General features: G+C 36.9%; 1 protein-coding gene across 1 annotated transcript in view; it reads left to right on the top strand.

Moving 5' to 3' along the window:
* The first annotated feature begins 10 nt into the window (after positions 1–10).
* Kctd8 (potassium channel tetramerization domain containing 8) overlaps positions 11–15,247 on the top strand; it is a 180,055-nt gene continuing 164,818 nt past the window's right edge. The window contains exon 1 of the mRNA XM_013008978.1: positions 11–864. Coding sequence (XP_012864432.1) covers positions 123–864 — 742 coding nt within the window. The 5' untranslated portion in view covers positions 11–122. The remainder of the gene's footprint in view (positions 865–15,247) is intronic.

The raw sequence follows: 15,247 nt of genomic DNA, 5'->3' as shown, positions 1-15,247 counted from the left end.
CGGGCCCGGGGCCCCGCGCGCCCTCGCCCTTCCCCGAGGTGGTGGAGCTGAACGTGGGCGGCCAGGTCTACGTGACCAAGCACTCGACGCTGCTGAGCGTCCCGGACAGCACTCTGGCCAGCATGTTCGCGCCTTCCAGTCCCCGGGGCGGCGCGCGGCGACGGGGAGAGTTACCCCGGGACAGCCGCGCGCGCTTCTTCATCGACCGGGACGGCTTCCTCTTCAGGTACGTGCTGGATTACCTGCGGGACAAGCAGCTCGCCCTGCCCGAGCACTTCCCGGAGAAGGAACGTCTCCTGCGCGAAGCCGAGTACTTCCAGCTCACCGACCTGGTGAAGCTGCTGTCGCCCAAGGTCACCAAGCAGAACTCGCTCAACGACGAGGGCTGTCAGAGCGACCTGGAGGACAACGTCTCGCAGGGCAGCAGCGACGCGTTGCTGCTGCGCGGGGCGGCGGCGGCGGCTGCGCCCTCGGGTCCCGGAGCGCACGGAGGCGGCGGCGGCGCGTCGGACAAGCGCTCCGGCTTCCTCACCCTGGGCTACCGCGGTTCCTACACCACGGTGCGCGACAACCAGGCGGACGCCAAGTTCCGGCGCGTGGCGCGCATCATGGTGTGCGGGCGCATCGCACTAGCCAAGGAAGTGTTCGGGGAGACGCTCAACGAGAGTCGCGACCCCGACCGGCAGCCCGAGAAGTACACCTCCCGCTTCTACCTCAAGTTCACCTACTTGGAGCAGGCGTTCGATCGCCTGTCGGAGGCCGGCTTCCACATGGTGGCGTGTAACTCCTCCGGCATGGCCGCCTTCGTCCACCAGTACCGCGACGACAAGATCTGGAGCAGCTACACCGAGTACATCTTCTTCCGTAAGTTCCCCCAGCTGCTAACCTGAAGCCCATTCCCCCCCAGCCCCACCCCGTACCCCGGCTGCAGCCCTGGCAGGAGTGGGTGTCCCCGGGGTGGAAGAGTCCCTGGCGCCAACACTAGTTGACTGGCCACAGCTCCCGTCGACGCTTGCGCTCCTGCGGATCTGCACCCCACCTCGGGTGTGGTGGAATTCATCTGCCGGCGGTTCTCTCCCTGAACTTCGTTGATCTTTCCCTCTTGCCCCACCCCATCCTTGGATGCTCAGAGCTTAGTATCCTCTCCACCCCCTGTCCTCCGCCAGGCCCTGGGACACCTGGGGTTAGGGGTTAATTGCTATGGGTCACAGCGGGGGTTCCTCCAGACGGCGGGATGGCACGTCTGACATAACCGTGCATGGCTAGCTAGAATTATTCCTGCGGGGGCAGCCCCGCTCAAGAACGTCTATTGATCGAGGAGCCCTTTGAGAGGAGGTAAGAAAGACTTTAGACCTTTAGGAGCAAGGCAGATTGTACCAACGGAGCCCCACACAGCGCAGGTGCTAAAGTCTCCCATTATCAACAGATTATAGCCAGATTTCATAGTAACAGTTATCTTGGCTGCAAAAAGGGAACTTCGAAGTTTGGATGTGGATGTGTTTCCTTTCAGAGCTCTGGGAGCATGAAAGGCGGGGGGTGGGAGGAGGGAGTCGGATCTGCTTTTCTAAGATGAATAAATGCAAATGTTTTCTGAAAGGAGAGAAATTGGGAGAGCAAAAGCAAAGCATTTGGCCAGATGATTTTTTTTTTTTGTAACGAGTTTCAGAAGAGGGCTCTGTAGAGTTCAGAACTTCACTAGATGTCACGATCATAATCTGCACGTGTGTGTGTGCGCGTGTGCTCGCGTGTGTTAGAACCTGTTTGCACAAATGAAAAACCAGTTGGGATGGCAGCATGAGCACTGGCAACATTTTCCTATGGTAAGACACAGGAAGAGAGTAGCATTAGAGGCTTATATTGCAATTGCTTTCATTGTGCTAATTTGTTTTGATAAGCTCATTCTGTAGAGAGGAACTGAATGGTTTTCTACATTTCATTCTGGCTGGCGAAGTAGAGATCTTTTTCTGACATAGGTGTAAAGCTGATCAGAAGGTGGGCTCAGTGTCCTTATATTTTAATAACTATAGATGGAGGCGACAGACTCCATCTACAATTCGATTGTGATTTTTAAATAATGATGGATTTCCTGAGGAAACTATTTCCACAGAGAAGCAAGTGAAGTGATAGATAAAACCTTCATTGTCTTTTGTTGCCCAGGCTGGCCTGAAACTCTTGGTCTTTCTGCCTCAGTGTCTCTAATGTTGGCATTACAAACATGTGTCACTATACCTGGCTCCTAATTGTCTTAATGATGTCAAAGTGTTGTTTCTTACACAGCAAAACATCAATGGCCAGAAAGGCACACAATTGTAAAACTGACATTTCCTAAGTATGTATTAAGAACTGCAAGAACTGCTTTTTTTTTGCCAGTATTGGGTTGAATTCAGGAGCTCACTAGCCTTGCTTGCGCTTGTTTGCTCATAGCTGGTGCTCTACAATGGGAGAGCCACATCTGCAGTCTTACATTATTTTTTGTGAAAGATTCTAGAAAAAGTCTTGAGCTATTTTTCGGTCTTTATACTTCAATCATTCCCACAGCTCCGAGCCCCCCAAAGTAGCTAGGACTACAGGCATGAATCACCAGCATCCCACCTAATTTAACATTATTATCCTTTATCCCTTATTAATGAGACCTTTGGGACATTTGAAAAATATTTTTAGGTATTTAATCATTTGTATAAAGGACATATTTCAAAACATTTCAGAGGATGATGGGAACTGAACTTATGCCTTTGGTGTTATATTTGCTAGATAAGTTGTAAACATGGGTTATTTACAATTATGTTCCTTGAATTTTGCATCTCTATACATTTGGTCTTTCCTTTTCCACTAGAAACTTGTGGACTTGAGAATGTTTATTACTTTGAGTACAGAAAGTAGCTTGCCTGTAACTCATAAAAAAGAATAGCACATGGAAGTTGGAAGATGCCAGTTTATCTAATGAGGTAATTTGAGAGATATTTGAAACACAGGGTCTGTTTTACTTCTGGAAATGAGTAAAATTGAATAAAATAAAATCGTTCATATTATGAATAACTACGTTTAAAGTGCTTGCTAGATCTCTGAGATTCATTCATACCAATTACAGAAATCTAAGGAAGCAATCTTCTTCATTGATTAATTTGAGAGGATAGTACACACATTCAGGTGGTTAAGAATTGCTCTCTGAATGATTAATCCAGGCATTGACTCAGTATATGTATTTGTCATTTTTAAGTATGATGTAAAATTTATCAGGTATTAGAGTGTGTAGGCATGCATAATATATAATACACATGTAAAATTGCAAATATATGTACTACTATGTGTATAAATATGCATAGTATATAATGCACATTTAATAGATATGTTTTATACAGTGTTTTTCAATCATTTTAAATGTAATATCTTTTAATACCTATGAATGAAAGTATATGTAAAGTGTTTCTGTCTTCTAGTTTAGACATTGTCAGAATATAATTATTTTGCTTGACACAACTATTTTAAAAGATTACTGGTGATGTTCATAAAAGCAAAATTATTCAAGACCTTGTACTTCCATTGCTGTTGTAAGTGTAGAAAAACTTTTAATATCTTTTATTTCCTCTATGACCCAATACATTCAACAAATATTTATCTGTTATATAATATGTATTTATTTAGCATAAAATACATGCATCAGACATTTTAACTTTTTTTAAATTTGGTTGCATGAAAACTTAATTTTAGTGCTGTTCTCAAGAAGACAGAATTGTAGTTATACATGTGAACCTCAGTTTTAGTGTCCAGTAGTACTACTTCTACATTTCTGTAACATAAGGGAAGTCAGTGACAAGTGGTTTCAGCCAGTGGTTCAGTAATCTCAGACACTGCAATTTGCTACTATGATTTAGTTTTACTTACATATTCTGTGTTATAGTTTCTTCTCTGTACAGTTGTAGTTTTCACATTACCCATTCTATAGATTTTTGTGTGTGTGTGTATGTCTGTTGTGGGGCTTGAACTCTGGGCCTGGATATTGTCACTCAGCTCTTCAGCTCCCACAGTGCCACTTCTGGTTTTCTGGTGGCATATTGGAGATAAGAGTCTCATGGACTTTCTTACCAGGGCTGGCTTTGAACCGTGATCCTCAGATCTCAACCTCCTGAGTAGCTAATGGCCATTGGCACCCAGCCATTCTATAGGATTTGACAATACAAGTAAATTACATAGATGAAAGCCTGACCCATAAGGAAAGCATCCTTGCTATTCTGAGTAATATTCTCCAGAGTTCATTATTTTTGTTAACATCAAATTTTATTTCTTTTATAGAAATTGGTGTTAATTTAGTTGTAAAGTTAACTAGAAAATTTATTTATTTTTCCCAATGAATTAATAGCATACTTAACTTTCAGAAGTTTAGAATAACTAATGAAATAGCTAACTTCTATCCTGAAATTTGAATTTCTCGGGCCAAGTCATTAGACTTTTCAGTCAAACTCTAGTTAATTTTTTCTGATTCAACTCCAGATTCAACTCTGATTCAGGGGCAAGTAGTATTTTAGCAAGCCTCATTAGGACTTGAAACTTTGGTGATTTTCTAATAAATACCAAGTTGGATTCATATCTTAAGTGCTTCTATCCAAGTCATTGGGTTCTTAAGCTCAAGGCTATATACAGGCTATTAAGCATTAAATACCAGTTTTAATTGGCCACATTGGAAATTTTATCTATTCCCTTTCTGACATCATTATTCATCAGGTTTCTCAATGTACCAGAATATATAATTGTTAATTAAATTTCATATTATTCTTCTAATACTAAAGATAGATTGTCCTTTTTTGGGGAAAAATGGAATGACTTACTGTGTTTTCTATTTGGGTCGATGTCTAGTAAGCATAGTTATGGCTGTGTTAAACAAAAAGATAAGTCAAGGAACTTTATTTTGGTATGGCATTGCATAGACAATAGGTAATGTGATGTGTTAAAGGTACCGATGGTTAAAGGTATCATTAGGTATTGTTTCCTTTATTTGTTTTATGAACTTAAGCTGAATCGTTCCTCTCTTCTTACTGGTACTTCAAGTTTTGAACTTGTTGGTTGAGCAGTGTATGTGCAGGTAACCAGTTCAGGTAATAGAATGAGTGGGAAATGACGAAACCCTTGTCATTTTCAACAAGTTTGGAAACAGTGATGTGATGTTGGCTGACATATGATGGCTTTGGACTTTTATGTCTGACATGGTGTTCTCTCTAAATTTATCTTCTTCATAGTGCTGTGGCATTAACTCCTCTTCCTCCTTTATGTGGGTCAACATTTATGCAAATAACTAGGCTGAAAGCATATGATTGCATTTTTTTGCAAGATTTACTCACTTTTGTAGCTTAAAATGCTGGAAATCAACATTTGATAGTGTGTGTGTGTGAATACATTCTTGGAAGTGGCACTGTGGTAGAATGCTAGCCTTGAGCTGAAGAGCTGAGGACAGTGCCTAGGCCCCACAACTGACCAAAAAAAAAATACATTCTCTTTCAGAAAAAGAGATATTGGTATGTAATTATTACCTTTTTTTTAACCATTCCCTTTGACCAGACATTAATTTAAATGTGAAAGTTATTGTACATGTGACATTAAAAATATTAACTTACAGCTAATTTTGTTTATGATTAATAGTAACATGCTATGTATTTCAAAATGGCTGAGAGTGAACTTGAATATTAAAAAAGCAATTTTTAAATTAAAATATAACTTTTTTGATGAAAAATGTAATATGGTCAATTTTAGGGCTTTTACAAAAGAGATCTAAAAAATTCTAAATTCATGCCTTTCTAACACATGTAGTTTTTAATGTACATGTAATGAACTTGTAAAAGTTACAGTGTTTACTGTTTTTGCTTTGCTTTATACATTTAGTAGATTTACAAATTAATGGCATGTTCTAGCTAGCATGTAGTATAATATTATAAATATTGAAATTTATTTTCTCTGAAACCTTAGGATAAAGTAAACTCTTTCAAAATATAGACCCTATAACAAATAGAACATTTGCTGCATACCTAATATTGTGATAAGTATGTTATATACATTACTTTGTTTATTTCTCAAAGCATTCCTTGAGCTTGACATTCCTTCTTTGATACTCTAGTTGGAACACTATGATTTGGGAAGGTCAAATAAAATCTTGGATTGGTTTAATGCATAACTGGAATTTCAAGAGTTCTGTCTTCTTACAAAGCCTCCACTCTTAAGACATTAAAAAATAATGCTTGTTTCATCCAATCAATTAGAAATCTCTATTTCAGTGTCTGTTGAATTCTTAGTACTTAGATCTACAAGTACAAAAGAATGGTGTGAACTGTTAATGAATGAAGCTATTTAAAAAAAATCTATGCAGAATTTCCATACTTGCCAAAAGGGTTCTTTTATTTATTAAAGCTTCTATATAGATTTTTGAGTGTTCTTAAAATTGAATTCAGTCAACCTCATGACTGCCATAACCTGTTTTTTTTGTGGGTGGTAAGATCAGTTGTGTCCATACATTTGATAAATCAGTAATGAGTAAATTGAATTAGATTTAAACAGTGCTAAGACAGTAAATTTATTGTAACTTCTGTACCAGTAACATATTTTGTATATTGCTTTTATAGACTGTAGCAAAAGGAAGTCTATTTTTTTATTATTTAAGTTGTTGTAGATAGGGATTGTCATTTAACAAAGCAGTTTATGAATGTATCTTGATCAATGAGTCTATTTAAGTTCAAATCAATTTTGTTAATATACATATACTATATATATAATTTGTCTATCAATTTTAAATATGGGTTGTTCTATTAAATCATGCCTTTGATATATTAACTTGAGAAAAACATAAAAAAAACCAAGTTGGTATTATGGTTGACTTCCATCAGCTTTAAAGTTGTGAAACTCTGTAAAGTCTACATAGAATTTTAGGTGCTTGGAAAATAATGTTCCCAATTGACTTTAATGCTGTATTTAATTACATATATTATTTTTTTATTCCAGTAGTGGGGTTGGGAGTCAGAGCCCTGAGATTCACAGGCCTACTTGGTAGATGGGTGTTCTACCACTTGATCCATGCCTCCATGTCATTTCAGATATCGTTTTAAGGGCTCATTTAAATGAACTTCAGAGTATTTTGTTACATTTCGCCGCTACAAGTCTACAAATTATATTCGTCATGCTAGTCCAATGTGTTCTTTCAGGATTGAGAGGGGATGCAAGGACTTTCCTAGATCCATTAAAATGGCTTTATTTCTTAGATTAGTCATTATAACAGGTAAATTACCTATTTTGTAAGTTTAAATGCTATGAAGAAGCTTCATTTGTTGACCTAAATATAGGTGCCCAGGGTCTACATGTGGTACACATTGTCCTTATCATATTGTCTCCCTCTTAAACAGATATGTTTCATTTTTGTCTTTGTCCTTTCTTTCTCCTTTCCCTTTTGTTTTCCTTTTATTCTATTTTTGTGTAGGTACTGGAATTTGAACTCAGGAGTTTACCATTAGTTTTTTTTTTTTTTTTGCAAGAGGCTGGTGCTCTCCCATGCTTCCACTTCAAGATTTTTTTTTCTGGTTAATTGGAGATAAATTTGTTTTTCTTATCAGAGAATCCAGTCCTGACTGGTTTTGAATAACTATCCTCAGATTTAAGCCATCTCAGTAGCTAGGACTGCTGTTATGAGTCAGTGTAGGCTTTATAATATATGGCTATTCCTCATCATTTTTACATTGTACTTGTTTTATGACTTCTGGTACAAGTAGAATAGAAATTTCAGTTTCTACTTTTTGGGTAGAAATAATGACAGAATCTATTGGCCCTTAAAGCAAATCCTTGAAATATGTGACTTCTTTAATTCTGTAGCCACCCCAAACTTGTCTTTGGTCTTTGCTCTTGCTGAGCATGCTTTTTTTAGACTGGTGCTATTCCACTTGAGCCATGCCAAGCTGTGGACTTCTGCTTTTTATTTTTGGAGATGGAGTCTTGTAGACGTTTGTTCCCAGATGATTTTGAGTCACAATCCTGTGATTATAGCCTCCTATATAGCTAGATTACAGGAGTGAGCCATGGTAACTAGCAAGCATATTAATTGGTTAATTAACTAATTAATTAATATTGGCAGTAACAGAGCTTGAATCAGGTAGTACTAGGGCTTACTGTTTGGCTTGCTTTGCTAGGCTGATGCTTTGCCATTTAAACCATACTTGAAGCCCTGAATACGGCAATCAGATTTCTTGATAAGTTCTGGTTCTGGCTTTGACATCTTGGGAAAATGATTTAATATCCTTCCTGAAGGAATGTGAAGGAAAAGGTAATATTTACCATAGATATTTGTTAAAATGACCAAATGTAGTAACCCATTTAAAACACCAAATAATAACTAGGCACATATTAAATGCTCAATTAGTATTGCTGTTAACAATGTTTAAGGTTCTCAAACTACATAACCAATATCTTTTTCTACATTGGAGTTGTCAGCAACAGATTTCTTTTTCATTGCAAAGGAATACAAAACAATACCTATTCAAAATGCTCTAAAAGGACGATGCTTTATCATTACCAAATTACATTTCTTTAAATTACTGATCTGTGAAGTATACTGTAGTTTGCAACATATTCCAACCTTATCCTCATTATTGTTTATTGCTCCTGAGGAAAAGCATTTTTCCAGATATAGTGCTGGTACTGGTCATGTTGATACAATTAATGAAAATGCACATATCCAGTGACAGTTGTATTAGGCTGTGGGCTGTATTTGGGCAAAAGACCTCTTATTCATTTTTATTCATATTTCTGCTGAGAGCTTTTAGCTTGAATTTCAGTAATTTAATACAAGAGAACAAATTATCCCATAGCCACATAGATTCTAAATAAAATGTCCCAGTATTTGGGCATTCGGCCAAAATTGCTGTCTGTGTTTTAACTTTAAATACTTTTTTAGGGAAATAGTTGTCAATTCAATTGGTTCCTTTTATAAAGCTATCTGGATACATTTTCAGTGCAAATTTTCTGGCTGCTGAAATCCAGGTATTTCAAGAAAGCAGGGAAACGCTGGCAGCCATTGAGAGGAAATACTCCAATATTCTGTCTCTTTTCTCCTGGCTGGTGAAAGTTGTAGCTAGTACATTTCTTTGCAGGAAGAGGATAAGAACTCAGGCATATAATTCTAAAATCACTTCTATTTTAAATACAAAAGTTGCTTCCATGGCAACTTTGTCATGAATGGTGGGAGGAAGCAAGCGTTAGTGGCGTGATTAGTATCATCTATGATTTGTAGAATAGGTCCTTCTAATGCTGATCTTGATTTAGAAGAGAAATTACTTGTCAATTCTAGTCTTTGCATTGTAGGCTTAGACTTAATCAGTATGTAGATATACTATAATTTGTACTATTTTACTTTTCTATACTTTGTACTTCAATTTGAAAAATAATAAAAATTGCTCTTCTATAGAATGCCATAAGTAATATTTATATATGTATATATTCAATTATTCTGAGTTGAATTAGAGTATTTCTTCTTCCTTAATGTATCAGATTCTCATTTCTTAGAGGGAATGTCTTGAGTATGTTGCTAATCACAGAACATTTCCTGAGGGTGAAACCTTTCGTGCTCTATTTCATTTAATGATGTCTTAAGAGACATCAGAAATCCAAGTTGGATTAATTGGAATCCACTGTATAATAACCCTTATTTATCCCATTTATGTTTACATTTGTTTGTGTATTTACTAACCAATATATTTTTTACCTAGAAATCTATTAGATGCTGAGGTATGACAATACACAATAGTGAACACTTTTCTTACTTTTCGTGAACATGATTGTGACAGTAGTTTGGCAGGTGGAATGCCATTAGGGTGAATGCATGCAGTTCACAAATTACTGGCCCTTCTGTGAAGTTTCTGCTCATGGCAAAGATTGATTGTATCTCTTAGTACTTTCTGAGTACAAGAAAATCAATTGTTTTATTAATTTCTGACTACCAGAGTCTAGACAAGTGTGTGTGGTGAGGAATGTGTGTGTGTGTGTGTGTGTGTGTGTTTAGAATATATGTGTTTAGTATATATCTACACATCTCTTTACATATACTATTTCTAGATATATTTCTTTGTATATATTATACAGTAGATATATCTATATGCAGATATATGCAATATGTAGATATGTGTTGTTATTGATACGTTAACATTGCATATATAATTTATATTTCATTGTGTATATATGATACACATAAATACACACACATAATAATATAAAATGGGAGAAGTCTCTCATTCCCTCTTCATTGTTAGATCCTAGGATTCAGAACTATGTGATAATAGATTGCTTTTATTTAAGGCACTTAATTTGGAATACTTTGTTAGAACAGCCTTAACATACTACCATGGACATTTCAAACTCTTCATCTTATAAATATCTAGAAAAACTTGAAAAGGTAACAGGGCTCAAATCCTGTATCTTTTTCAGAAGTGAGTAAAGACAACAAAATCTACCACATTTAATTTAAGCTAGAAAAAATTTATTACGTGAAATAGCTTCCTATGGGCTGGTTGGGAGGGCTGAGCATCCAGGGATGAATCCCAAACTCATAATATGGTCAGGCTGCCAAGCAAGATGCTACCTTGTAAGGATTTAGGAATTCAAAATAAGAAACCTGCGGGGCAACCGCAGGGGTTAGCCACAACACCTGTGCCATGTCTCAGCCAGACAAAATAGAATCCACAGCACACTTCCTGCCTTCCCTTTCCCTCCTATTAAGAATCCCACCACAACAATAACATCATGAACACAAGTTCCTGCCTGGTAATGTAAACCTCCCTTTTATATAAATGAACATTTTCTAGCTTTCTCCTAAAGGGGAAATCTGTAAGCCTGATCCTCTTACTTCTACCTTTGAGCCATGAACAGGGCTACAATTTTACAAGGTCTGTATTAGTCCTGTTGAATGGTCATTGATGAATCATGTTAATATATTTCACTTGCCCAAAATGCATTAAAAAAGCAGTATTAAATAAGACCAGGATGTCATCCATGAAAGCTTTTATTCTGAGAATGAGAAAATGGAATTCTGTTATGTAGACAATAGAAAAAAATACAGTAGGAATGAATGCCTTGCTAAACTTATGTCTGATTCTTCCAATGAGTAAAACCCCCAGTCTACAGTTGTTCAAAGTTTCTTTTTTTGTCTTACGGAAAATCTTTCCCACTATCTGTCTTCCACAGCCACCTCTGAGGTACGTTAGGCAGAGTTCCCACCTTGCATGTGTATGGATGTCACAACTCATTACTATTTTTGTAGGCCAAAGTATTAAAGGGTTAAGCAGCCCAGGCTGTATAGAGCCAGTAATGTAATTTGCTCAGAACGAAAATTAATTCCTGTAAATCGTCTGTGTGCTTCTGGTCATCTTCTTGAGTGAATTAACCAAAGTTTTGTGTTCATAAATTTTAGAGGCAAAGACTATTTTTTATAGCTTCTGTGAATCACTTATTTCTTCCTCTCTTAATTTAATGGCCTAGGAGGAAGATGCCAGCTTTGTCAGCAGGGCAGTGGCCTTTGTGTGAAAGATCATCAGTCACAGATACTGCTACGACTGCAGTTTTATAGTTGCTACTTAGATTTTGTTGTGGTGGTTGCTTTAAAAATTATACATGTAAAGTGTAAGCATAATAGAAAAAAGACAGGATGTTTCAGAAACCTCCTACCTATTCACCTCCTAGATTCAACAATTAAAAAACATTCATTTTTTTGTAGTTTTATTCCTGAGGAATTGTAAGGAAATAGAAAATATCATGTTATCCCCCCTATACATTGTAATATCTGAAACAAGGCAGATTTTAAAGAATATAACCACTATTTCATTTTCAGCCCCAGCAAGATCAAGAATAATTTTTGACAATGTTAAATATATAGTCCATAGTCATATTTCCAAGATTATTTAAAAGAATTTTATTGCTATTTATTTTCTAATTCAGGGTTAGAAAGTTTGTGTCCTTCCCCTTCTCTCTCTCTCTCCCCTCTCTTTCATTTGCAGAACTATATGTAGGTGATTGATACGTTGCGCTTTTCATAATGAGTAGTTTCATGCTTAATGATAGGTAGATTTATAGGCAGAGATGAGTGATGTCAGACTGATCTCTACATTAAGAGTTTCATTGAGTACAATTGTCCAATTCAAATTGCATTAGGGGCTAGTTGCAAAATTGTGATTTTTCTAATCTTTATCATGTTTTCCACATTTGTTAGTTGGAATTTTATAATGAAGAGCTTTCTCTGAGGAGCTACTTAAAATACAGTGCATAGAGGAAAGGCAGGCAGATGATAATTATTTCTTATTTATTTTCATTTCTCATAGAAGAGGCCCACTGATCATAGCCAGAACTCAATCTCAATGGAATCAGGAAATCTAATTTTCAGCCGTCTAGCCTGTTCATGCTAATATTCTGCCAGCCAATCCCATTATTGCACACACCTTGCAACTTGTTTGAATTTCATCAAATTTCTGCAAAGGCAACCTTGCATAAGTCCCCTTATGGCATTTCCTTATGCAGTAATGTGTGAATAGTGAAAATGAGACTGGTAATTTTATCTCATTATAATGAATGTTCTTATTTGTATGTCATCAGTGAGAAACAGTGTATGAAGTAGTATCTCAATTTTTATTACCAAAAGATGTCTGAGGAATACTTACATGGGGAAGCATATAGCTTCAAAATAGGCATAAAGAGCCAAGAATAAATGAGTATCTGCTAAATTGTTAGGCAGTTGAACTTAAAGTTTTGCTCTATTTCAAAGAAATTCTGGCAAGAGTTAGAAAAAATAATGGAAGATCTTTACTGTGTTTCTGCAACATTTTAGTTATCAAAACCATAAAATTCACTTAAATAGAGATTTCTGTACCTCCCATCTGGACAAATATATGGGCATTGAAAGATGACAGTTACCAGGTTTGTTCACATCACAGCTCAAGCATGCTGTTTAAGTTGAATTAATATTACACACAAAAATCATAAATTGCTTTGAGGTGAAATACATGGAGGAAAATGCTGAAGAACTATCATATGTTTTATAAAACAGGCCAAATATAAGTAGAAGGTTTTATTCTGTCTACCTGCCAGTGAACAATGTTTGCCTAACACTGAAATATGATTTTAGGTCAGCAAAGTAAAAGATAATGGATAGATAGCGGAATAGATAGATAACTGATAACATAATGCCCTGCCCATTATAACAACTCCCCTAAAGCCCATGAATGACACCAACTAGTAGGTGATGTTACACCCCCTAGAAAAACCATCATTAATAGACCCCAGGAAAATGTATTAGTCAATCAAATTAAGGAGGATTATTTCACATTAGAAGTGGTCTTTATTATCAAGTTCTTATATTATTTATGACAATTAGAGCTATTTCTTGACTGAACTATTGAAGAATGATTTATATTGAGCATGATCTTAAAATGAAAGTTGGGAGTAAGAGTGAATGTGAAAATTAGAGTTATTCTCCATGCTCTGTAAAGCGTAATGCCATGTCTGACACCAAATCATCACTTGACAAATGTTTATTTGTTTAATTAGGAAAGATGAAGGATGAGTAGAGATATCTTATGGCTGAGTTTAAGGAGAAGATCTCTAGGATAAAACAGAGCTATATTCATACTTTATCCATTTTTTAGTTAATAATTGTGTGACTTTGAGTAAGGGATATATTTTTCTAAAAACTTGGTTTTTGCAAAATTATTGAAATAATAATATATACTTTAGTTAGTGGATAAGTAGGATTCAGTGTTGTGATATATAACCTGGACCATCCTGTTCACATGTAAGTTTCACCAAAATCAACTGTTTTATTTGTTCTTCATACAGAGCAGTGACAATACAAAGGAGGAGGAAGGAAGTAATTGGCTGAACTGGAGGGTTTGGGAAGGCTGCTAGAGAAATAAGTATGGACAGAACTGTGTCTATGTGAGAGCTTTGCTAGCTCATACAAACATGGAATGTTGAAGGAATAGTTTAATTTGACTAGATAGGAGGGAGTGAGTTGGGAGAGGGAATATGATTAGACACACTAACCATCAGGCAGAGATTTTAAAACAGAAGGTGATGCAGTCATATGTGGATTGTTTAAAGCAACTGTGAAAACAGAGTGGCACATGGAATTGGGGAACTAAATTTGGGTTGTGTAGTTGTTGGCTCTTAGGAAGATGCAGACTACAGATGTGACAGTATGCACTAGTGACAGTCATAATAAGGGGTGGATTTTTGTGCTAAGTAGTTAGCATATGAAAAGTATCTTGGGAGGAAGGAATTAAAACATTAGGTAGCTTGTCTATGATTTATCACTTTACTAAGAGATGCCTTAGAAGAAAGAAAAAAAGGATAGTTGACCTAGTCTATTCTTGTCAACTGGCTGGTCAAGTAAAAGATGACTATTTCTAGTAGAGAGAGACATTTTATTGAGAGCCTTCACCAGAGGATCCTGGCTAAAAGATGACTGATAGTAAACTAGTGCCGAGATAGTTCTCTTGATGATATCGTATGAGCTATTCATTTTCTCCTTGTATAAAATGTTAACATTTTAAAACTTAAATGCTTCTACTTCTACGAGGTGGCACATGAAACTCCTCATCTGTCATTCTGAACCAGCGAATGAATGCCCATGTAGGATGGAGGAACTGACAAGGTAGGGGGGATATTCTAGATATCCTAGTTTTGTCTATGCCTCCATTCCTGACATTCTTAATGAAAGTTGATGCTCGGATTTCTGATACGTGAGAATCTGATTGAACATCTGATCTAGTGTTTTAGTTCAAACTATGTGATCTGTATGTGGAGAACTTGGGAAAGAGGGTTGAAAAGTTACTCCATAATGGAAAATACCTTTGTTTTGGATGTGAATATAGTGGATGAATGAGGATTGTCTCTATCGCTAAGTGATGATCACAGTCAGCTTTAGTTTGTCAGCTCTGAGGTGTTTGTGCTATTTGCAGGTTGAAATGTCCCATATTCAGATTCTATTTAGATAAATCATCAGTGAGTTTGGAGATGAAGGTGAAGAGGCTGTAGATAAGTAGGTAAAGAGAACCCTTAAAATAATATTGAGAAAGATAAATTTAATATTAGGAGCATTGAAGGAGAGGGATGTTTGTGAAAACTATTGGGAAAAATTAAGCAAAACAAGTATATTCAAAAGCAAATGATGTAAAGTATCAGCTGTAGATTAAGACTGATTAAGACTGAAAGCATCAATTACATTTACCAATGAGGAGCT

The sequence above is a fragment of the Dipodomys ordii genome, unplaced genomic scaffold (genome assembly GCF_000151885.1).
Source record: "Dipodomys ordii isolate 6190 unplaced genomic scaffold, Dord_2.0 Scaffold8, whole genome shotgun sequence".
NCBI lineage: Eukaryota > Metazoa > Chordata > Mammalia > Rodentia > Heteromyidae > Dipodomys > Dipodomys ordii.
The sequence above is the reverse complement of the archived record's forward strand: the minus strand, read 5'-3'. Positions and strand labels throughout refer to the sequence as shown.